Consider the following 24,209-nt stretch of genomic DNA (forward strand, 5'->3'; position numbering starts at 1 on the left):
TTACAGCAAATTATCTCTCTCTTTCTCCTGCTACCTTATCGCTAGGGGTGATGTAGATGAATCAGGAAAAGAGCAGGTATTAATTGCGGGGAATTTCTGGCCCCTTGTTAGTTTGCTCGTTAGTTAGAAGGATGTGCCACATGGCATCTGATATTTGTGTTTACATACAGTGGGATGGTTGAGAGGCATTGCTCAGTTCATCAGAACCCACTGCAGGGGAACAGAAGCGTTAATTAAAACTGTCACTTAATCTCACAATAAGAAACTGTTGACTGACTGCTTGAGATTGACTTTATAGAACTGTCATGATAGAATTAATTGACCTGTCTCGTTGACTAGCTTCCTGATAAATACAACGGCTTGCGACTGCAGTGACAGCATACGCTAAACCTATCAAGAGCAGTTCACATTAAGCATTTAGGAGAAGAATGTACATAAATTACATTAGCTAGATTTCCATCCAATTCACGACAGAGTTTCATGCTAATATTCTAAAATCTGCATAAAGAAAATATTTTCCCACCAGTGGTGTGTTTCCACCAAACTTACTTTTTGCGGATTGAAATCAGTGCGTGATTACGTAGTGCACACAATGTACTTTTTTTCACTTAAGTTTTCATGTATCGAATACAAACCTAAAGTTCAATGTGTTTCCATCGCATTTTCAACTCTACTGATAGTTTTGTCACAAACATTATTTCGTTAAATAGCAAATGTGCCTACTCTGGGCTTGCGCTTTAGCCGACAGCTCGCATATACAATGTGGGTAGGCTAGTCTACATGATGAGATTATTATGGATAAAAGTGAGAATATTTTTATTTGTCAAACGGCAGTCAAGCATCAATCATCATGTCACCAGAATAAGACCCTCAATATTTATGGAAAAGGAGCATCAAGCTCATCACCGTGCACTTTCACCACCCTGTGAAGTTCATCATAACTTATTTCATCTGTAGACTAATAAACTGCATGGTTTCCAGAGTCGTAGTGGGAGGGACCACATATCATATCATCGCGTGACTCCAAGTTTACTTTGATATGATGGTTATTATATCAATATTTGCGTTTCCACTGCCATTTCTCACATCATTAATTTTACTGACACAAAAAGATCCCACCATGTCGAACAAACAAATGATCTGTCGGCATTTAGAAAAATTGTACCGAAACTTCCAGTTTCCATCACAGCTGTTTTTGTATAAGGTATGACTTTTACTCGCAGAAAAACTGTGGATGGAAACGTGGTTAGTGGTACTGTTAATATGAATTTATCAGGAGTAGACGGATTAAGTAGACTTAATAACCTGCATCTCCTTTCACCTCAGCTTTATCCAATGTAGGATTCAGATAGTGAGATTTCTATTTATCCACATTCAGAAAGCTCAACGCCTCTCCATCCATAAAAACCAAGCATAATAAAATAGAGCCAGGGGCCAACCTTGTTTGGGGGGTGTTTCAAGTAAAGAAAAAGCAGCTCTCTCTGATATTGATTGAAGCCAAAGCTTTCTTTGGAGATGTATCTAATTGTGGCTGCGGCGCGACTGTGCATGTGGCGTCCATTACGGCTCCAGCTGACCGCTGGCCCGGCTCTGAAGGGGTCAGGGGTCACAGACTTCCTTTATTACCTGGCCCACTCCCAGACAGGGCCCCTCCGCTGCCCCCTCTGCTGCCCACCCCTTAATGGCCTTTTCCCTCAATTTCACACATAATATTTCAGATTTATTGACTATTAGAAATGCTACCACGCCAGTAGCTCTTCCGCTCGGTGAAAAAGCGAAAGATTTACAAATAGAGAGAATAATTGGTAAAAGGGTGAAAAAAGGATGTGTGTAATCTTCAGAGAATTATTTCTGACTTGTTTTTATTGGAAACATCAGATGAGACAGAGTTGAAGGTCCTGTGTTAATTGGTTTTCTTCTGAATTTGTCCTGCTACACACACTGGGAATGTTCACTTTTGACGGTGGTAGTATATATAGTATTTCACACAAATCACTTTTCGATAAAGTTTGACTTGTCAGTTGTGAAGGCATTTTCTAAAATAAGTATATTTCTGTTGATTATTTTGGTTGAATGAAATTACTTTTGATAAAAGAAGAAAAAAATATGACAGACAAATGTTACTGAACAAAAACATTAAACATTTTCAACAATGCTACATTTTTCTTGTTGAGTATTGAAATTAAATGAAAATATCATGCAGCTGATTTATAATGAAAAATTAATTCTGACTTCCCTATCCATAATCTGTTTAGGGTTATTGCCTGGATATTAAGCACATTTATAGAAGGAAATAAATAATTGTATAATGTTAAATTGTAATGTTGTAATATAATTTAAAAAGTTCCTTATTATTTGTTGAAGAAAAAACAATTAAGCTCTTAATGTTCATTAGTGACATTGATTTGAGTTAAATTCGTTTTTTGTTAATTTGTGGCGATGGTCTGAAAAGGTTTATAGGTTCTTAAACTCAGGAAAGTTTCAGACACTTTTCTACAGATGCTACTAATATAGGTCTCTGAGGTCTGTGTGGGTTTTATTAAAATCAACATGTTGACAAGTGTACAGAATAAGGAATGTGCAATTTGAACCACACTGCTGTTCTAAAGATCAACGTGCTTTCTTTCTTTCTTTATTTTTTCATTCTTTCTTTTTAGATCATTTTGCAGACTTCTCCCACAGTGTGTTATAAAGATACAGTAATAATTGGGGTGTAGTGTGGTTGTTTACCCTGCTAGTCATTAAAAGATACAGTAATAATTGGGGTGTAGTGTGGTTGTTTACCCTGCTAGTCATTAAAAGTATCCAAGAATAGCAAATTAGGCAGCCATTAATTCTGAAGACAGACGATGTTTGAATGAATCCCATTTTTATTTGATCCCGTAGACTTCATATAAAAAACTGGAGGATAAAAAAAAATGTATTATTCTTTTTGTGTGTTTTACACATTTGAGGTAGGATGTGAGAACGTCTTTATTTTCAGACGCACCTCTTTCAGATCGCAGTGTAATTCCCTCTGTTCTCTGTCCCTGCTCGCTTGTTGACACGCTGTTCCCTACATTTCTACCATTCCTATATTTGATCGTCTGTGTTCCCAATCAAGGTGGGAAGTTTACCCAGTGCACACCCCCTTGTTGTATTTTAAGACTGTGGTTGGAAGTTAACAAATGAAGTAGAGAGAGAGAGAGAGTGTGTGTGTGTGTGTGTGTGTGTGTGTGTGTGTGTACAAAGATCACGTAGCACAGTTAATCAAACACCACAGCTTTAATTTGGAGTTCAGCTTCCGACATTCACAGAAAACAACATCAGCAGCAGACAACGCAGCTACACACACACACACACACACACACACACACACACACACACACACACACACACACACACACCAGGAATGTACTCTCCTGTCTCACTAATAGTCACACGGAGTCCTGTAGACAGTGAACGATCGTCGCTCAACACGCCAAGCTGACATTTAAATCAGGAGAAAGATTTCTCTACTTACATGTTTCTGCTTCGTCCACAATACGCGTCAGCCACAGCCACAGCTGTCTATACTCTGACGACAGAGTAGGGCCAGGTGTGTGTTTCACTTCAGCAACCCATTCCCACTGTGAAACAGCTGCAGCACTTCCCTACCTATAAGCTAACTACCTCTGTGATTGGCTTGTACATTAAGAGCAGTACTGTACTGTGCTGCTCTTATTAATTAAGCCTAATGAACATGATGAGTTAAAAGGAAGGTTAACGCCAGTTAACCATTTTTATTACAATCTGATGATGAATCATGCATTTTATTTGTAATTTGTGCCCCCCTCTGTCTCTCTCTCTCTCTCTCTCTCTCTCTCTCTCTCTCTCTCTCTCTCTCTCTCTCTCTCTCTCTCTCTCTCTCTCTCTCTCTCTCTCTCTCTCTCTCTCTCTCTCTCTCTCTCTCTCTCTCTCTCTCTCTCTCTCTCTCTCTCTCTCTCTCTCTCTCTTTCTCTCTCTCTCTCTCTCTCTCTCTCTCTCTGTGTTGATCTCTCTGTGTTGGTGCTCAGGTCCTCTCTGTATCAGAAGTCAGACCAAGGGAGCACAAGAGACCAGTGTGTTTGAAGTAAAGATGACATTTAGATATGTTTAATTATGTATGCAAAACTCCCAGCTCATCCTGGAGCCTGCTATACAGGGTCAGCCTGACAAAGTAGCCCCACTCCAGGGAGTAGCATCCACCATGAGATATCCCTATTAGTTCAAATGAAAACACACACACACGGGATCACATGAAAGCACACACACACACACACACACACACATGAATGCATAAAGACGCACAAATCGTCTGTTTGATGTGCTTATTTCACTGCAGGTAGTAAAATGTCGATGGATCTATATATTCCTGCTCATTATGGGCTGTAGGTATCAGAGGCTTTGTTTGTTGTCCCGTGGGAGGTGGACCTACACACCTCACCAGCACTAGCAACGGGGCGCAGGATATTAAAACCTAAACCTGCCCTCTCTGTCCTGTCATCTTAAATCGGAGGTTGAGACTGATGGCCTTGGAAGTCATAGTTTTAGCTTTGCAACTAGAGAAGACGCTTAATTGTATAAAGATTCTGGATATAAATATACAAGCAATTGAGTCCGTTTGTCTTGAATAACATTGTTATTATGGTTCGGTTTATATACCAATTAAAATAAATTCAGCACCCTAAGGAATAGTTTTATATTGAGTATTGTGTGTCAGATATTCTTTTTTAATTTAAAGTTTGAAATATGAACAAGGTGTGTTATTTTGTACGTGTGTGGTGTGTGTGTGTGTACGTCTTTGTGCGTGAGTATATATGTCTACAATTCGGGCTGTAGCACATCAAAAGAAAGCGGGAGATTTTCATAACTATTAATTTTTTTCTTTGTAGTTCTTTAATTGCGTCCCCACGGCCTTCTTTCCCTGGACAGGATCTTAACAAAACAATATTTTTGTTTTAGAAGAGACAATCTCAACTTTCTACCGCAGCAGCAGTATCCGGGTCATATTTTAGTAGTTTTATATGTGCTGGTAATAATTTTGTAGGGTTTGATTTGAAATATAGTTTCAGAGTTTGGAGCATTAATTCTCACTGTCATCATTACATTTTTTGTTTTTTTGTATATATATATATATTACAAAACAAAATAAAATAAAAAATATACATTCTATATAATTATGATAAAGATTATTTTCTGTGTTGAATTGCTGCTGGGTTTTTGCCGCTAGGTCCACTCTTTGAGCAATCACTGCTGTCTAGTTTAAAATAGCTGTGAAATGCTCAATTGTATTTCAGCAAACACTTACTTTTGTTATACATTTCTTTACACACGTTTAGCCTGTCAAAATGCTTCTGGGTTTTAGCCTGTCGAAATGCTGCTGGGTTTTAGCCTGTCAAAATGCTGCTGGGTTTTAGCCTGTCGAAATGCTGCTGGGTTTTAGCCTGTCAAAATGCTGCTGGGTTTTAGCCTGTCTAAATGCTGCTGGGTTTTAGCCTGTCAAAATGCTGCTGGGTTTTAGCCTGTCAAAATGCTTCTGGGTTTTAGCCTGTCAAAATGCTTCTGGGTTTTAGCCTGTCAAAATGCTTCTGGGTTTTAGCCTGTCAAAATGCTGCTGGGTTTTAGCCTGTCAAAATGCTGCTGGGTTTTAGCCTGTCGAAATGCTGGCTGGGTTTTAACTAGGGAGTCATACAGTATATGTTTTCACTGCTGTTGTAGATAAATAGTGGTGGAATGCTCAGTAACAATTAGACGCGTTGTACCTTTTGCAAGTGTAAAAGTCGTCAGTCAGTCAGTGCCTGTGCAGTACAGTGCGTGGTGTGACAGTCTGCTATGAGACGATGCTAGTTGATGTTAATATTGTCTAGAGGACGCAGGCAGCAAAGCTACCAGCCAAGCCTCGTTATCCATGACGGCTGTACTGGGTTCTCCTGGTTTCCTTATGATGATGAAACTTAGCTCTGTTTCTCTACGTGACGCTACTTAGACGCTACTAGAGACCGTCAGGATGAGACTAGCTACTGATGAAACTTAGCTCTGTTTCTCTACGTGACGCTACTTAGATGCTGCTAGAGACCGTCAGGATGAGACTAGCTACTGATGAAACTTAGCTCTGTTTCTCTACGTGACGCTACTTAGACGCTACTAGAGACCGTCAGGATGAGACTAGCTACTGATGAAACTTAGCTCTGTTTCTCTACGTGACGCTACTTAGATGCTGCTAGAGACCGTCAGGATGAGACTAGCTACTGATGAAACTTAGCTCTGTTTCTCTACGTGACGCTACTTAGACGCTACTAGAGACCGTCAGGATGAGACTAGCTACTGATGAAACTTAGCTCTGTTTCTCTACGTAATGCTACTTAGACGCTACTAGAGACCGTCAGGACAGGGAGAAGTAGGAGAGCTGTTTCTTCATGTTTGAAAATTAAAGTCCTTGTACTGGTGTGTAAAATGATTTACAAATTATTTCTAGGATACTCTGAAGTTAATCAATGTTGAGTGCTCTGCATAAATGCTATTATTAAGCAGTTAGTTTTTTATTTTGTATATAATTGTGTTTGTGTATAATTATGCATTACATTTGTCTGTGTATATTTGTCATCACATGAGCACACGCTGGGAGAAGACCTCCAGTTCAATCAGAAAAACTTCAGAATAGTGTCACGTGACTTTGATTGTGTGTGTGTGCCCACATGTGTATGTGTAAACGACCCTAGCCCACAACCCGATCGTCTCTAAGATGATCCAGTTACTCTCCCATCTTCAGTAGCTAGTTTCATCCTTTACCGAGAGACAGAGATAACTGCTGCACCTGCTAATTATCATCTCCAGTTGCTGAGTTAAATAGAGATCTGTTCCCGGTCTGACCTGTGAACCCGCACTCTTTATGCTAGCCACTTCAGTCCTTGTTATGGGGAGGCTGGGCCGGTTTAATGAGCCCCCGTGTCTGCCCTGTGTGGCTGCCGGCCGGCCTGCCGCTCCTCGGACGCACGCCTTTCATCCAGAGCCATCCTCCCTTGATGTAAATTGAAAAGATCACAGCTATACGGGAAAGGCCTCTGCTTTATTACATTATGACTATCATAACTCAAGTTTGGTTTTATTTACGCATTGCTTTTCTCTTTCCCCTTTCCTTCTTCCTCACCCCCTCGCTCCCCCCCTCGCTCCCCCCCTCTCTCCCATCCTCTCTCCCCCCCTCTCTCCCATCCTCTCTCCCCCCCTCTCTCCCAGCCTCTCTCCCAGCCTTTCTCCCCCCTCTCTCCCAGCCTCTCTTCCCTCTCTCCCAGCCTCTCTTCCCCTCTCTCCCAGCCTCTCTCCCAGACTCTCTCCCCCCCTCTCTCCCAGACTCTCTCCCAGCCTCTCCCCCCCTCTCTCCCAGCCTCTCTCCCAGCCTCTCAACCCCTCTCTCCCCCAGCCTCTCTCCCAGCCTCTCAACCCCTCTCTCCCAGCCTCTCTCCCAGCCTCTCTTCCCCTCTCTCCCAGCCTCTCTCCCCCTCTCTCCCCCCTCTCTCCCTGCCTCTCCCCAGTCTCTCTCCCAGCCTCTCTCCCAGGCTCTCTCCCAGTCTCTCTCTCTCGCTCTCTCTCATTCTCTCTCTCTCGCTCTCTCTCATTCTCTCTCTCTCTCTCTCTCATTCTCTCTCTCTCTCTCTCTCTCATTCTCTCTCTCTCTCTCACTCTCTCTCTCTCTCTCATTCTCTCTCTCTCTCTCTCTCTCTCTCTCTCTCTCTCTCTCTCTCTCTCTCTCTCTCTCTCTCTCTCATTCTCTCTCGGTCTCTCTCATTCTCTCTCATTCTCTCTCGTTCTCTCTCTCTCTCTCTCTCTCTCTCTCTCTCTCTCTCTCTCTCTCTCTCTCTCTCTCTCTCTCTCTCTCTCTCTCTGTCTCTCTCATTCTCTCTCTCTCTCTCTCTCTCTCTCTCTCTCGCTCTCTCTATACACAATGCTATAGTTAATTGGACCCATTGGGGGAATCGGTCCCTTTGATCTGCTGGTAGTCAGTGTGACTTTACAGTAAAACATGTCACTGCCAAATAGGGTTATCACCTGTATGCCTGCTTGCGTGTCGTTAGCCATGCTCACAATATAATGGCTAATTAGTCTGATGGAGACTATTAGTGCTGCTTGTATGCATGATGAGATGTTACTGCACCAACTAGCCTCCTCTGTCTGTCTGAAGTGTTTAGGTTGTTGTATGGCTTGTTTGGGCATGTGTTTTTATTAGCTCATATTGTCATTATTGCCTACATGTGATTATTTAGGATTTGTTTCTGTCAAAAAAACAAAACAAAAATAAATAAAAAAATGTGTCACTTAACTACGTAATTTCCTTCCAAAACAGACACATTTTCAAAATTCTAGCTTGTCGCTATAACAACCTCATTCTAATTCTATTCTGAAACAGAACATCTTTCTGTGTCCCACCCTCTCATTAAAAAGTATTTGTAACCGTTCTCCTCTAAATGGTGATCTTCAGAACAGCAGAATCAACTTCTCCCAGCCTGTCTGCCAGGCGGTCTTCAGGGTATCAGCACTCTCCTGCTAGACTGACTGACACTCTGTTGTCTTTGATTCTTTTCTTTTTTTTCAAAGACCTTTAATGATTTGCAATGCGAGAAAAGAAATCAGCAAACGCACACAAACATGAAATATGAATTTCAGAAACAACTTTACATAAACATAAAAGCATTTAGCAACAATGTGGAGATGACAGTTGTTAATTTAGCAGTGGTAAACTGCTGTTCGATGCCTGGGAGGAAGGGAGGGAGGGAGGGAGGGAGTGCTAGTGGTGGATAGTAGCATGCAGCACAGGGACGGGGAAAGGGACAGGTTGGAGAGAGAGGCAGACTAAATCCCAGGGGAGAGAGAGCTGGGAGCGGAGCGGTTTGTTTCCTTTGGTCTTTGTCACAGTTGCAGAGTACCTCTCTCTCCATTCCTGTCCTCTCAGTGAGACGGTGACGTTCCTGTCCTCTCAGTGAGACGGTGACGTTCCTGTCCTCTCAGTGAGACGGTGGCGGCGTTAACACTGCTTCTCCTCCCTCTATTTTCTGAAACTCAAATAGCAGCCAGTGTTTCTCCTAATATTACATAGTGACTGTTTTGGTCTGGTCTCCTGAGGGTGTTAAAACGGAAAGATGAATTATTGAGAATGAATGACATCTTGCTGTACATAACGTGGCGTTAAATGTGATGTATGTGTTCACATGGGAATCAATAGGTACAGTTCTTAGACTGTTAAACATTTCACAACATGCTTAACAACAAGGTGGGCCTAAACACCAAGGGAATGCTTAGCAACAAGGTGGGCCTAAACACCAAGGGAATGCTTAGCAACAAGGTGGGCCTAAACACCAAGGCAAATTGAATATTTTGTGATTATGTACAAGACAGACCGGGAGATGAACAGTACTATACAGTCCTCTTTCACACACACACACACACACACACACACACACACACACACACACACACACACACACATGGACGGACGGACTCCTACTGTACTGTTTCCTACTGTTCCCTACTGTACTGTTCCCTACTGGACTGTTCCCTACTGGACTGTTCCCTACTGGACTGTTCCCTACTGGACTGTTCCCTACTGTACTGTCCCCTACTGGACTGTTTCCTACTGTTTCCTACTGTACTGTTCCCTACTGGACTGTTCCCTACTGTACTGTTCCCTACTGTACTGTTTCCTACTGTACTGTTCCCTACTGTACTGTTTCCTACTGTTTCCTACTGTACTTTTCCCTACTGGACTGTTTCCTACTGTACTGTTCTCTACTGTACTGTTTCCTACTGTACTGTTCTTTACTGTACTGTTCCCTACTGTACTGTGTCCTACTGTACTGTTATGTTCCCTACTGTACTGTTCCTTACTGTTCTGTTCCCTACTGTACTGTACCTTACTGTACTGTTCCTTACTGTACTGTTCTGTTCCCTACTGTACTGTACCTTACTGTACTGTTCCTTACTGTACTGTTCTGTTCCTTACTGTACTGTACCCTACTGTACTGTTCCTTACTGTACTGTTCTGTTCCCTACTGTACTGTTCCTTACTGTACTGTTCTGTTCCTTACTGTACTGTTCCTTACTGTTCTGTTCCTTACTGTACTGTTCTGTTCCCTACTGTACCCTACTGTACTCTACCCTACTGTACTGTTCCTTACTGTACTGTTCCCTACTGTACTGTTCTGTTCCCTACTGTACTGTTCCTTACTGTACTGTTCTGTTCCCTACTGGACCCTACTGTACTCTACCCTACTGTACTGTTCCTTACTGTACTGTTCCCTACTGTACTGAGCCCTACTGTACTGTTCCCTACTGTACTGTTCCTTACTGTACTGTACTGTTCCCTACTGTACTGTTCTGTTCCCTACTGTACTGTTCCTTACTGTACTGTTCTGTTCCCTACTGGACCCTACTGTACTCTACCCTACTGTACTGTTCCTTACTGTACTGTTCCCTACTGTACTGAGCCCTACTGTACTGTTCCCTACTGTACTGTTCCTTACTGTACTGTTCTGTTCCCTACTGTACTGTGCCCTACTGTACTGTTCCTTACTGTACTGTTCCCTACTGTACTGTTCCCTACTGGACTGTTTCCTACTGTACTGTGCCTTACTGTACTGTTTCCTACTGTACTGTTTCCTACTGTTCTTTACTGTACTGTTCCCTACTGTACTGTGTCCTACTGTACTCTTATGTTCCCTACTGTACTGTTCCTTACTGTTCTGTTCCCTACTGTACCTTACTGTACTGTTCCTTACTGTACTGTTCTGTTCCCTACTGTACTGTACCTTACTGTACTGTTCCTTACTGTACTGTTCTGTTCCTTACTGTACTGTACCCTACTGTACTGTTCCTTACTGTAATGTTCTGTTCCCTACTGTACTGTTCCTTACTGTACTGTTCTGTTCCTTACTGTACTGTACCCTACTGTACTGAGCCCTACTGTACTGTTCCTTACTGTACTGTTCTGTTCCTTACTGTACTGTACCCTACTGTACTGAGCCCTACTGTACTGTTCCTTACTGTACTGTTCTGTTCCCTACTGTACTGTGCCCTACTGTACTGTTCCTTACTGTACTGTTCCCTACTGTACTGTTCCCTACTGGACTGTTTCCTACTGTTTCCTACTGTACTGTACCCTACTGGACTGTTTCCTACTGTACTGTGCCTTACTGTACTGTTCCCTACTGTACTGTACCCTACTGTACTGAGCCCTACTGTACTGTTCCTTACTGTACTGTTCTGTTCCCTACTGCACTGTGCCCTACTGTACTGTTCCTTACTGTACTGTTCCCTACTGTACTGTTCCCTACTGTACTGTTTCCTACTGTACCCTACTGTACTGAGCCCTACTGTACTGTTCCCTACTGTACTGTTCTGTTCCCTACTGCACTGTTCCCTACTGTACTGTTTCCTGCTGTACCTCACTGTACTGTACCCTGCCCTACTGTACTGTTTCCTACTGTACTGTTCCTTACTGTACTGTTCTGTTCCTTACTGTACTGTTCCTTACTGTACTGTTCTGTTCCCTACTGTACTGTACCCTACTGTACTGTTCCTTACTGTACTGTACCCTACTGTACTGTTCCCTACTGGACTGTTTCCTACTGTTTCCTACTGTACTGGTCCCTACTGGACTGTTTCCTACTGTACTGTGCCTTACTGTACTGTTCTCTACTGTACTGTTTCCTACTGTACTGTTCTTTACTGTACTGTTCCCTACTGTACTGTGTCCTACTGTACTGTTATGTTCCCTACTGTACTGTTCCTTACTGTTCTGTTCCCTACTGTACTGTACCCTACTGTACTGAGCCCTACTGTACTGTTCCTTACTGTACTGTTCTGTACCCTACTGTACTGTCCCCTACTGTACTGTTCCCTACTGTACTGTTCCCTACTGTACTGTTTCCTACTGTACTGTTTCCTACTGTACCCTACTGTACTGAGCCCTACTGTACTCTGCCCTACTGTACTGTTTCCTACTGTACCCTACTGTACTGAGCCCTACTGTACCCTGCCCTACTGTACTGTTTCCTACTGTACTGACCCTTACTGTACTGTTCCGTTCCTTACTGTACTGTTCCTTACTGTACTGTTCCTTACTGTACTGTTCTGTTCCCTACTGTACTGTGCCCTACTGTACTGTTCCTTACTGTACTGTTCCCTACTGTACTGTTTCCTACTGTACCCTACTGTACTGAGCCCTACTGTACTGTTCCCTACTGTACTGTGCCCTACTGTACTGTTTCCTACTGTACCTTACTGTACTGTACCCTGCCCTACTGTACTGTTTCCTACTGTACTGTTCCTTACTGTACTGTTCTGTTCCTTACTGTACTGTTCCTTACTGTACTGTACCCTACTGTACTCTACCCTACTGTACTGTTTCCTACTGTACTGTTTCCTACTGTACTGTTCTTTACTGTACTATTCCCTACTGTACTGTTCCTTACTGTACCTTACTGTACTTTTCTGTTCCCTACTGTACTGTGCCCTACTGTACTGTTCCCTACTGTACTGTACTGTTTCCTACTGTACCTTACTGTACTGTACCCTGCCCTACTGTACTGTTTCCTACTGTACTGTTCCTTACTGTACTGTTCTGTACCTTACTGTACTGTTCCTTACTGTACTGTTCCTTACTGTACTGTTTCCTACTGTACTGTTCCTTACTGTACTCGACCCTACTGTACTCTACCCTACTGTACTGTTCCTTACTGTACTGTTCCTTACTGTACTGTTCCCTACTGTACTGTTCCTTACTTTCCTGTTCCTTACTGTACTGTTCCCTACTGTACTCCACCCTACTGTACTGTTTCCTACTGTACTGTTCCTTACTGTACTGTTCTGTCCCCTACTGTACTGTTCCCTACTGTACTGTTCCTTACTGTACTGTTCCCTACTGTACTGTTCCCTACTGTACTGTTTCCTACTGTACCCTACTGTACTGAGCCCTACTGTACTCTGCCCTACTGTACTGTTTCCTACTGTACCCTACTGTACTCAGCCCTACTGTACCCTGCCCTACTGTACTGTTTCCTACTGTACTGTTCCTTACTGTACTGTTCTGTTCCTTACTGTACTGTTCCTTACTGTACTGTTCCTTACTGTACTGTTCTGTTCCCTACTGTACTGTGCCCTACTGTACTGTTCCTTACTGTACTGTTCCCTACTGTACTGTTTCCTACTGTACCCTACTGTACTGAGCCCTACTGTACTGTTCCCTACTGTTCTGTTCCCTACTGTACTGTGCCCTACTGTACTGTTTCCTACTGTACCTTACTGTACTGTACCCTCCCCTACTGTACTGTTTCCTACTGTACTGTTCCTTACTGTACTGTTCTGTTCCTTACTGTACTGTTCCTTACTGTACTGTTCCTTACTGTACTGTACCCTACTGTACTCTACCCTACTGTACTGTTTCCTACTGTACTGTTTCCTACTGTACTGTTCTTTACTGTACTGTTCCCTACTGTACTGTTCCTTACTGTACTGTCCTGTACCCTACTGTACTGTACCCTACTGTACTGTTCCTTACTGTACCTTACTGTACTGTACTGTACCCTACTGTACTGTGCCTTACTGTACTGTTCCCTACTGTACTGTTTCCTACTGTACCCTACTGTACTGAGCCCTACTGTACTGGTCCCTACTGTACTTTTCTGTTCCCTACTGTACTGTTCCCTACTGTACTGTGCCCTACTGTACTGGTCCCTACTGTACTGTACTGTTTCCTACTGTACCTTACTGTACTGTACCCATGCCCTACTGTACTGTTTCCTACTGTACTGTTCCTTACTGTACTGTTCTGTTCCTTACTGTACTGTTCCTTACTGTACTGTTCCCTACTGTACTCTACCCTACTGTACTGTTTCCTACTGTACTGTTCCTTACTGTACTGGACCCTACTGTACTCTACCCTACTGTACTGTTCCTTACTGTACTGTTCCTTACTGTACTGTTCCCTACTGTACTGTTCCTTACTGTACTGTTCCTTACTGTACTCTGCCCTACTGTACTCCACCCTACTGTACTGTTTCCTACTGTACTGTTCTTTACTGTACTGTTCCCTACTGTACTGTTCCTTACTGTACTGTTCTGTTCCCTACTGTACTGTTCCTTACTGTACCTTACTGTACTGTACTGTACCCTACTGTACTGTGCCTTACTGTACTGTTCCCTACTGTACTGTTTCCCTACTGTACCCTACTGTACTGAGCCCTACTGTACTTTTCTGTTCCTTACTGTACTGTGCCCTACTGTACTGTTCCCTACTGTACTGTACTGTTTCCTACTGTACCTTACTGTACTGTACCCTGCCCTACTGTACTGTTTCCTACTGTACTGTTCCTTACTGTACTGTTCTGTTCCTTACTGTACTGTTCCTTACTGTACTGTTCCTTACTGTACTGTTCCTTACTGTACTGTTCCCTACTGTACTCTACCCTACTGTACTGTTTCCTACTGTACTGTTCCTTACTGGACTGGACCCTACTGTACTCTACCCTACTGTACTGTTCCTTACTGTACTGTTCCCTACTGTACTGTTCCTTACTGTACCTTACTGTACTGAACTGTTTCCTACTGTACCTTACTGAACTGTACCCTGCCCTACTGTACTGTTCTGTTCCCTACTGTACTGTTCCTTACTGTACCTTACTGTACTAACTGTGCCACTAGAGATCCTGGTTCGAATCCAGGCTCTGTCGCAGCCGGCCGCGACCAGGAGACTCATGGGCGGCGCACAATTGGCCCAGCGTCGTCCAGGGTAGGGGAGGGAATGGCCGGCAGGGATGTAGCTCAGCTGATAGAGCATGGCGTTTGCAACGCCAGGGTTGTGGGTTCGATTCCCACGGGGGGCCAGTATAAAAAGATATGTATTCACTAACTGTAAGTCGCTCTGGAAAAGAGCGTCTGCTAAATGTCTAAAATGTAATGTAAATGTACTGTACTGTACCCTACTGTACTGTTCCTTACTGTACCTTACTGTACTGTACTGTTCCCTACTGTACTGTTTCCTACTGTACCTTACTGTACTGTACCCTGCCCTACTGTACTGTTTCCTACTGTACTGTTCCTTACTGTACTGTTCTGTTCCCTACTGTACTGTTCCCTACTGTACTCTACCCTACTGTACTGTTTCCTACTGTACTGTTCCCTACTGTGCTGTTCCCTACTGTATTGTTTCCTACTGTACTCTTCCCTACTGTACTGTTCCTTACTGTACTGTTCCCTACTGTACTGTTCCCTACTGTATTGTTTCCTACTGTACTGTTTCCTACTGTACTCTACCCTACTGTACTGTACCCTACTGTACTGTTCCCTACTGTACTGTTTCCTACTGTACTTTTCCCTACTGTACTGTTTCCTACTGTACTCTACCCTACTGTACTCTACCCTACTGTACTGTTTCCTACTGTACTCTACCCTACTGTACTCTACCCTACTGTACTGTTCCTTACTGTACTGCACCCTACTGTACTGTTCCTTAGTGTACCTTACTGAACTGTACCCTGCCCTACTGTACTGTTCTGTTCCCTACTGTACTGTTCCTTACTGTACCTTACTGTACTAACTGTGCCACTAGAGATCCTGGTTCGAATCCAGGCTCTGTCGCAGCCGGCCGCGACCAGGAGACTCATGGGCGGCGCACAATTGGCCCAGCGTCGTCCAGGGTAGGGGAGGGAATGGCCGGCAGGGATGAAGCTCAGTTGATAGAGCATGGCGTTTGCAACGCCAGGGTTGTGGGTTCGATTCCCACGGGGGGCCAGTATAAAAAGATATGTATTCACTAACTGTAAGTCGCTCTGGAAAAGAGCGTCTGCTAAATGTCTAAAATGTAATGTAAATGTACTGTACTGTACCCTACTGTACTGTTCCTTACTGTACCTTACTGTACTGTACTGTTCCCTACTGTACTGTTTCCTACTGTACCTTACTGTACTGTACCCTGCCCTACTGTACTGTTTCCTACTGTACTGTTCCTTACTGTACTGTTCTGTTCCCTACTGTACTGTTCCCTACTGTACTCTACCCTACTGTACTGTTTCCTACTGTACTGTTCCCTACTGTGCTGTTCCCTACTGTATTGTTTCCTACTGTACTCTTCCCTACTGTACTGTTCCTTACTGTACTGTTCCCTACTGTACTGTTCCCTACTGTACTGTTTCCTACTGTACTCTACCCTACTGTACTGTACCCTACTGTACTGTTCCCTACTGTACTGTTTCCTACTGTACTTTTCCCTACTGTACTGTTTCCTACTGTACTCTACCCTACTGTACTCTACCCTACTGTACTGTTTCCTACTGTACTCTACCCTACTGTACTCTACCCTACTGTACTGTTCCTTACTGTACTGCACCCTACTGTACTGCACCCTACTGTACTGTTCCTTACTGTACTGCACCCTACTGTACTGTTTCCTACTGTACTGTTTCCTACTGTACTCTACCCTACTGTACTGTACCCTACTCTACTGCGCCCTACTGTACTGTTCCTTACTGTACTGTACTGTTTCCTACTGTACTGTTTCCTACTGTACCTTACTGTACTGTACCCTGCCCTACTGTACTGTACTGTTTCCTACTGTACTGGACCCTACTGTACTGTTTTGTACTGGTCCCTACTGTACTGTTCCCTACTGTACTGTTCCTTACTGTACTGTTCCTTACTGTACAGTTCCCTCTCTCCTCTCTCCTCCCCATCTCCCCCAACCTCCTCTCCTCTCTCCTCCCATCTCCCCCAACCTCCTCTCCTCTCTCCTCCCATCTCCCCCAACCCCCTCTCCTCTCTTCTCCCCATCTCCCCCTCTCCTCTCTCCTCCCATCTCCCCCTTTCATCCCCATCTCCCCAACCCCCTCTCCTCTCTCCTCCCATCTCCCCAACCCCCTCTCTCTCTCCTCCCATCTCCCCCAACCCCTCTCCTCCCCATCTCCCCACCCCCTCTCCTCTCTTCTCCCCATCTCCCCCCTCTCCTCTCTCCTCCCATCTCCCCCTTTTCATCCCCATCTCCCCAACCCCCTCTCCTCTCTCCTCCCATCTCCCCCAACCCCCTCTCCTCTCTCCTCCCATCTCCCCCAACCCCTCTCCTCTCTCCTCCCCCATCTCCCCCAACCCCCCTCTCCTCTCTCCTCCCCATCTCCCCCAACCTCCTCTCCTCTCTCCTCCCATCTCCCCCAACCCCCTCTCCTCCCCATCTCCCCCACCCCCCTCTCCTCTTCTCCCCATCTCCCCCTCTCCTCTCTTCTCCCCATCTCCCCCTCTCCTCTCTCCTCCCATCTCCCCCTTTCATCCCCATCTCCCAACCCCTCTCCTCTCTCCTCCCATCTCCCCAACCCCCTCTCCTCTCTCCTCACCATCTCCCCCACCCCCTCTCCTCTCTCCTCCCCATCTCCCCCACCCACTCCTCTCTCCTCCCCATCTCCCCCACCCACTCTCCTCTCCTCCCCATCTCCCCCTCTCCTCTCTCCTCCCATCTCCCCCTTTTCATCCCCATCTCCCCCATCTCCCCCTCTCCTCTCTCCTCCCCCTATCTACCCCCTCTCCTCTCTCCTCCCCATCTCCCACTCTCCTCTCTCCTCCCCATCTCCCCCACCCCCTCTCTGCTCTCCTCCCCATCTTCAAACCCCCTCTCCTCTCTCCTCCCCATCTCCCCCCACCCCCCTCTACGCCTCCTCCCCATCTCCCCATCTCCCCCACCCCTCTCCTCTCTCCTCCCCATCTCCCCCACCCCTCTCCTCTCTCCTCCCCATCTCCCCACCCCCTTCTCTGCTCTCCTCCCCATCTACCCACCCCCTCTCCTCTCTCCTCCCCATCTCCCCCACCCCCTCTCCTCTCTCCTCCCCATCTCCCCCACCCCCTCTCCTCTTCTCCCCATCTCCCCCTCTCCTCTTCTCCCCATCTCCCCTCTCCTCTCTTCTCCCCATCTCCCCCTCTCCTCTCCTCCCATCTCCCCCTTTTCATCCCCATCTCCCCCACCCCCCTCTCCATCTCCCCCCTCTCCTCTCCTCTCCTCTCTCCTCTCTCCTCCCCATCTCCCTCTCCTCTTTTCTCCCCATCTCCCCCAGCCCCCTCTCCTCTCTCCACCCCCTCTCCTCCCCCATCTCCCCCACCCCCTCTCTCCTCTCTCCCCCTCCTCTCTCCCCATCTCCCCTCTCCTCTCTCCTCCCCATCTCCCCTATCCTCTCTCCTCCACATCTCCCCCTATCCTCTCTCCTCCACATCTTCCCCCTCTCCTCTCTCCTCCACATCTTCCCTTCTTCTCTCTTCTCCCCCATCTCCCCATCTCCCCCACCCCCTCTCCTCTCTCCTCCCCATCTCCCCCACCCCCTCTCCTCTCTCCTCCCCATCTCCCCCACCCCCTCTCCTCTCTCCTCCCCATCTCCCCCTCTCCTCTCTCCACCCCATCTCCTCCCCATCTCCCCCACCCCCCTTCCTCCCCATCTCCCCACCCCCTCTACTCTCTCCTCCTCCTCTCTCCTCCACATCTCCCCCTCTCCTCTCTCCTCCCACATCTCCCCCTCTTCTCTCTCCTCCCCCATCTCCCCCCACCCCTCTCTCCTCCCCATCTCCCCCATCTCCTTTCTCCTCCCTGTCTCCCCCTCTCCTCTCTTCTCCTCATCTCCCCCACCCCCTCTCTGCTCTCCTCCCCCTTCTCCCCCACCCCCCTCTCCTCTCTCCTCCCCATCTCCCCCACCCCCCTCTCCTCTCTCCTCCCCATCTCCCTCTCTCCTCTCTCCACCCCATCTCCTCCCCATCTCCCCCTACCCCCTTCCTCCCCATCTCCCCCACCCCCTCTACTCTCTCCTCCTCCTCCTCTCTCCTCCCCATCTCCCCCTCTCCTTTCTCCTCCCTGTCTCCCCCTCCTCTCTTCTCCTCATCTCCCCACCCCCCTCTCCTCTCTCCTCCTCCTCTCTCCTCCACATCTCCCCCCACCCCCTCTCCTCTCTCCTCCTCCTCTCTCTCTCCACATCTCCCCCACCCCCCTCTCTGCAGCACAACAGAACAGCTTGTAGGAAGGAGGAAGGATGGAAGCTTTTCTTTCTTCTTTCTTTCTTTCTTTTTCTGGGCTGACCTGTAAATGTGACTCTTCACCCCTCTCTCTCCCTCCCCCCTCTCTCTCGCTCTCTCTCTCCCTCTCCCCCCTCTCTCTCTCCCTCTCCCCCCTCTCTCTCCCTCTCCACCCTCCCTCCCCCTCTCTTTCTTTCTCTCTCTCCCTCTGTCTCTCTCTCTCTTTCTCTCTCTCCCTCTGTCTCTCTCTCTCTCAGGTCCACTCTCTGAAGAGTAAGCTGAAGAAGCAGTCGACAGCAACAGGAAGTGGAGTATCGAGGTCCTTCCTCCGGGCTCAGGCTGCTCTGTTTGGATCCTACAGAGACGCCCTCCGATACAAACCTGTAAGAACCTACACCCTAACCCTTAGATACAAACCTGTAGGAACCTACACCCTAACCCTAACCCTTAGATACAAACCTGTAGGAACCTACACCCTAACCCTTAGATACAAACCTGTAAGAACCTATACCCTAACCCTTAGATACAAACCTGTAGGAACCTACACCCTAACCCTAACCCTTAGATACAAACCTGTAGGAACCTACACCCTAACCCTTAGATACAAACCTGTAAGAACCTACACCCTAACCCTTAGATACAAACCTGTAGGAACCTACACCCTAACCCTTAGATACAAACCTGTAGGAACCTACACCCTAACCCTAACCCTTAGATACAAACCTGTAAGAACCTACACCCTAACCCTTAGATACAAACCTGTAGGAACCTACACCCTAACCCTAACCCTTAGATACAAACCTGTAGGAACCTACACCCTAACCCTTAGATACAAACCTGTAAGAACCTACACCCTAACCCTTAGATACAAACCTGTAGGAACCTACACCCTAACCCTAACCCTTAGATACAAACCTGTAGGAACCTACACCCTAACCCTTAGATACAAACCTGTAAGAACCTACACCCTAACCCTTAGATACAAACCTGTAGGAACCTACACCCTAACCCTTAGATACAAACCTGTAGGAACCTACACCCTAACCCTAACCCTTAGATACAAACCTGTAGGAACCTACACCCTAACCCTTAGATACAAACCTGTAAGAACCTACACCCTAACCCTTAGATACAAACCTGTAGGAACCTACACCCTAACCCTTAGATACAAACCTGTAGGAACCTACACCCTAACCCTTAGATACAAACCTGTAGGAACCTACCCCTAACCCTTAGATACAAACCTGTAAGAACCTACACCCTAACCCTTAGATACAAACCTGTAAGAACCTACACCCTAACCCTTAGATACAAACCTGTAAGAACCTACACCCTTACCCTTAGATACAAACCTGTAAACCTCGATACAAACCTGTACGTTTGTGAAATGAAAAGTGTTTTTTTAACGCTGAGTGAAGGTTGAAGATGTGTTTTGAGTTGAGTGAAGGTTGAAGATGTGTTTTGAGTTGAGTGAAGGTTGAAGATGTGTTTTGAGTTGAGTGAAGATTGAAGATGTGTTTTGAGTTGAATGAAGGTCTGAAACACTGACACTGAAGGAGTCAGGACATTCTCTTTTAGACACCTTCTTCCTTTTCTTTTCTAGGTTAAAACCCCGGAAAAGTTCTCTCTCTTTCTGCTTCTCTGTTCCAAGATACTCCAGTTGAGACCAGAACAAAGCATGTAGTGTTTGTCAAATAGCAGGGCCTTTGTTCACAGGCTTTGAGGGTAATTGGGTGGTGTTGAGCCCTGGAGTGGGGATCCATAATTGATGCCTCTGTGTTGTCTGTATACAGACAGTAGTATGAACACACAGCCTGACTCCCTTCAGACACACACACTTAAAGCGGAGCGAGAAGGGAGAGTGTGTGTGCCGTGATGTCCACTCACAACACACCTTCTCTCCAGTCCCCATAGGATCTGGATAAAAGCCTACGATTCCACACACGCACTCGCATCCACATCCCTGCTCGCATACGGGCACACACACACATACATACATACATACATACACACATTCTGAGTTAAATATAGGAGCCCCCCTGACTGAACCATGTGTTTTTGGAGCCCATATGCTTTGACAGAACGTGTGTGTGTGATGGTTGGGGGAAGATCATTGTCGAACTCTTGCTGAGCTGTAAATTAATAAACGGAGGAGAAGATATCTGTTAATCACACTGCTATGATTCTAGAAATATAGGCTATATATATATATATATATATACACAGTGGGGAGAACACGTATTTGATACACTGCCGATTTTGCAGGTTTTCCTACTTACAAAGCATGTAGAGGTCTGTAATTTTTATCATAGGTACACTTCAACTCAGGTTTGCACACACTGCAGCAGGGATTTTGGCCCACTCCTCCATACAGACCTTCTCCAGATCCTTCAGGTTTCGGGGCTGTCGCTGGGCAATACGGACTATCAGCTCCCTCCAAAGATTTTCTATTGGGTTCAGGTCTGGAGACTGGCTAGGCCACTCCAGGACCTTGAGATGCTTCTTACGGAGCCACTCCTTAGTTGCCCTGGCTGTGTGTTTCAGGTCGTTGTCATGCTGGAAGACCCAGCCACGACCCATCTTCAATGCTCTTACTGAGGGAAGGAGGTTGTTGGCCAAGATCTCGCGATACATGGCCCCATCCATCCTCCCCTCAATCGGTGCAGTCGTCCTGTCCCCTTTGCAGAAAAGCATCCCCAAAGAATGATGTTTCCACCTCCATGCTTCACGGTTGGGATGGTGTTCTTGGGGTTGTACTCATCCTTCTTCTTCCTCCAAACACGGCGAGTGGAGTTTAGACCAAAAAGCTATATTTTTGTCTCATCAGACCACATGACCTTCTCCCATTCCTCCTCTGGATCATCCAGATGGTCATTGGCAAACTTCTGACGGGCTGGACATGCGCTGGCTTGAGCAGGGGGACCTTGCGTGCGCTGCAGGATTTTAATCCATGACGGCGTAGTGTGTTACTAATGGTTTTCTTTGAGACTGTGGTCCCAGCTCTCTTCAGGTCATTGACCAGGTCCTGCCGTGTAGTTCTGGGCTGATCCCTCACCTTCCTCATGATCATTGATGCCCCACGAGGTGAGATCTTGCATGGAGCCCCAGACCGAGGGTGATTGACCATCATCTTGAACTTCTTCCATTTTCTAATAATTGCGCCAACAGTTGTTGCCTTCTCACCAAGCTGCTTGCCTATTGTCCTGTAGCCCATCCCAGCCTTGTGCAGGTCTACAATTTTATCCCTGATGTCCTTACACAGCTCTCTGGTCTTGGCCATTGTGGAGAGGTTGGAGTCTGTTTGATTGAGTGTGTGGACGGCTGTCTTTTATACAGGTAACGAGTTCAAACAGGTGCAGTTAATACAGGTAATGAGTGGAGAACAGGAGTGCTTCTTAAAGAAAAACTAACAGGTCTGTGAGAGCCGGAATTCTTACTGGTTGGTAGGTGATCAAATACTTATGTCATGCAAAAAAATGCAAATTAATTACTTAAAAATCATACAATGTGATTTTCTGGATATTTGTTTTAGATTCCGTCTCTCACAGTTGGAGTGTACCTATGATAAAAATTACAGACCTCTACATGCTTTGTAAGAAGGAAAACCTGCAAAATCAGCAGTGTATGAAATACTTGTTCTCCCCACTGTATATATATGTATATATATAATGTCATTTATCATCACAGCAGTAATACGACTGGTGAGGTGGAGGGAATACAGTATGTTTCATTATTCAAATACAATAGTGCTTTATTGTTCCATCAGCCGAGACACACATTCCTCTTCTATTGTTTCCAGACAAACCATTCTAGATTGACTATATCTGAAGTTACAGAACTATAAACTAATCATGATGCAATATGTAGCATTATCCACCCAAACCTAAAATAAGACCAGATATACATACTGTACTGTAGTGAACATGTTCTAATGTGTTCATAGCCTCAAACACTAGCATGGTTCTCCACCAGAATATGAAAGTAACTGTAGAAGAATATACACATGCAAATTAGATTATGAGAAAACATGCATGTTGAACCACTGCAGGCTCCTTTTGAACCGCTGCAGGCTCCTTTTGAACCGCTGCAGGCTCCTTTTGAACCGCTGCAGGCGCCTTTTGAACCACTGCAGGCTCATTTTGAACCACTGCAGGCTCCTTTTGAACCACTGCAGGCTCCTTTTGAACCACTGCATGCTCCTTTTGAACCACTGCAGGCTCAACTTAAACCACTGCAGGCTCATTTTGAACCACTGCAGCCACGTTGTCATCCAATGTCTGTAGCTCTCAGCTAATTGTAATGATGCAAGAGAGTGTTAACAGGAGAAACTGAATTACCTGAAGTTACTACGTTTTGGAGGGCAGAAAATATCTAAGTGGTAGAAATGGATGGTCAACTGAATTTCTGTGGTCCTTTATGAGATCAGTAATGTGATGTTTTAAAAGTATTCAACCATAGAATATAAAAGGTAAATGTCTGGTTATCTGGTTCTAACTGTCTGGTTCTGATCTTCTTCTCTCCTCCTGTTCCTGGTCAGGGTGAACCAATCACGTTCTGCGAGGAGAGTTTTGTGGCTCACCGGTCCAGCACCATGAAACACTTCCTGGAGATGGCCGTCAACCTGCAGCTCTTCAAACAGGTAACACTGGGGGTGGGTGTGTGCTGCCCTCCATTCCAGAACCATGAGCATTCCTTCCTAATAACTGTAAAATAACAGGAATTATGTAAGCCTTTGATTAAACTGAAAGCTCTTTCGATCACTTTTCTTCAAACCAACAACCACAGACAAAAATGCACCCAGGATACCTTTACTCCTTGATTAGGAAACATATAAACTATTAATAGATCTACTTTCAAAGCCCACACAGTCCTATAAACATTCCCTTTTCACCCCACCACAGTTAGACTGTTCCTCCCCAGCCCTCATAAGTTGTTGTTGATTTATCCCTAGCAGAGAGCTTCTTTAATCAGCTCTTTGTTTCGGACTCTCCCTTCTCTTTCTCTCTCTCTCTCTCATTTTCCCTCTGTCTCTCTCTCTCTCTCTCTCTCTCTCTCTCTCTCTCTCTCGCTCTCTCTCTCTCTCTCTCTCTCTCTCTCTCTCTCTCTCTCTCTCTCTCTCTCTCTCTCTCTCTCTCTCTCTGTCTGTCTCTTTCTCTGTCTTTCTCTGTCTTTCTCTGTCTCTTTCTCTG

At 45.7% G+C, this 24,209-nt stretch overlaps 1 protein-coding gene across 2 annotated transcripts in view; it reads left to right on the top strand.

Annotated features, from left to right (window-relative positions):
• The window catches only part of LOC121534086 (DENN domain-containing protein 1B), a 191,824-nt gene that overhangs the window by 130,092 nt on the left and 37,523 nt on the right, over positions 1–24,209 (top strand). For both annotated transcript variants that reach the window (XM_041840540.2, XM_041840541.2), the window contains 2 exons: positions 19,278–19,403; positions 23,558–23,659. In XM_041840540.2, the coding sequence (XP_041696474.2) occupies positions 19,278–19,403; positions 23,558–23,659 (228 nt within the window). The remainder of the gene's footprint in view (positions 1–19,277; positions 19,404–23,557; positions 23,660–24,209) is intronic.

This window comes from Coregonus clupeaformis, chromosome 20 (genome assembly GCF_020615455.1).
Source record: "Coregonus clupeaformis isolate EN_2021a chromosome 20, ASM2061545v1, whole genome shotgun sequence".
In the NCBI taxonomy this organism is placed as follows: Eukaryota; Metazoa; Chordata; class Actinopteri; order Salmoniformes; family Salmonidae; genus Coregonus; species Coregonus clupeaformis.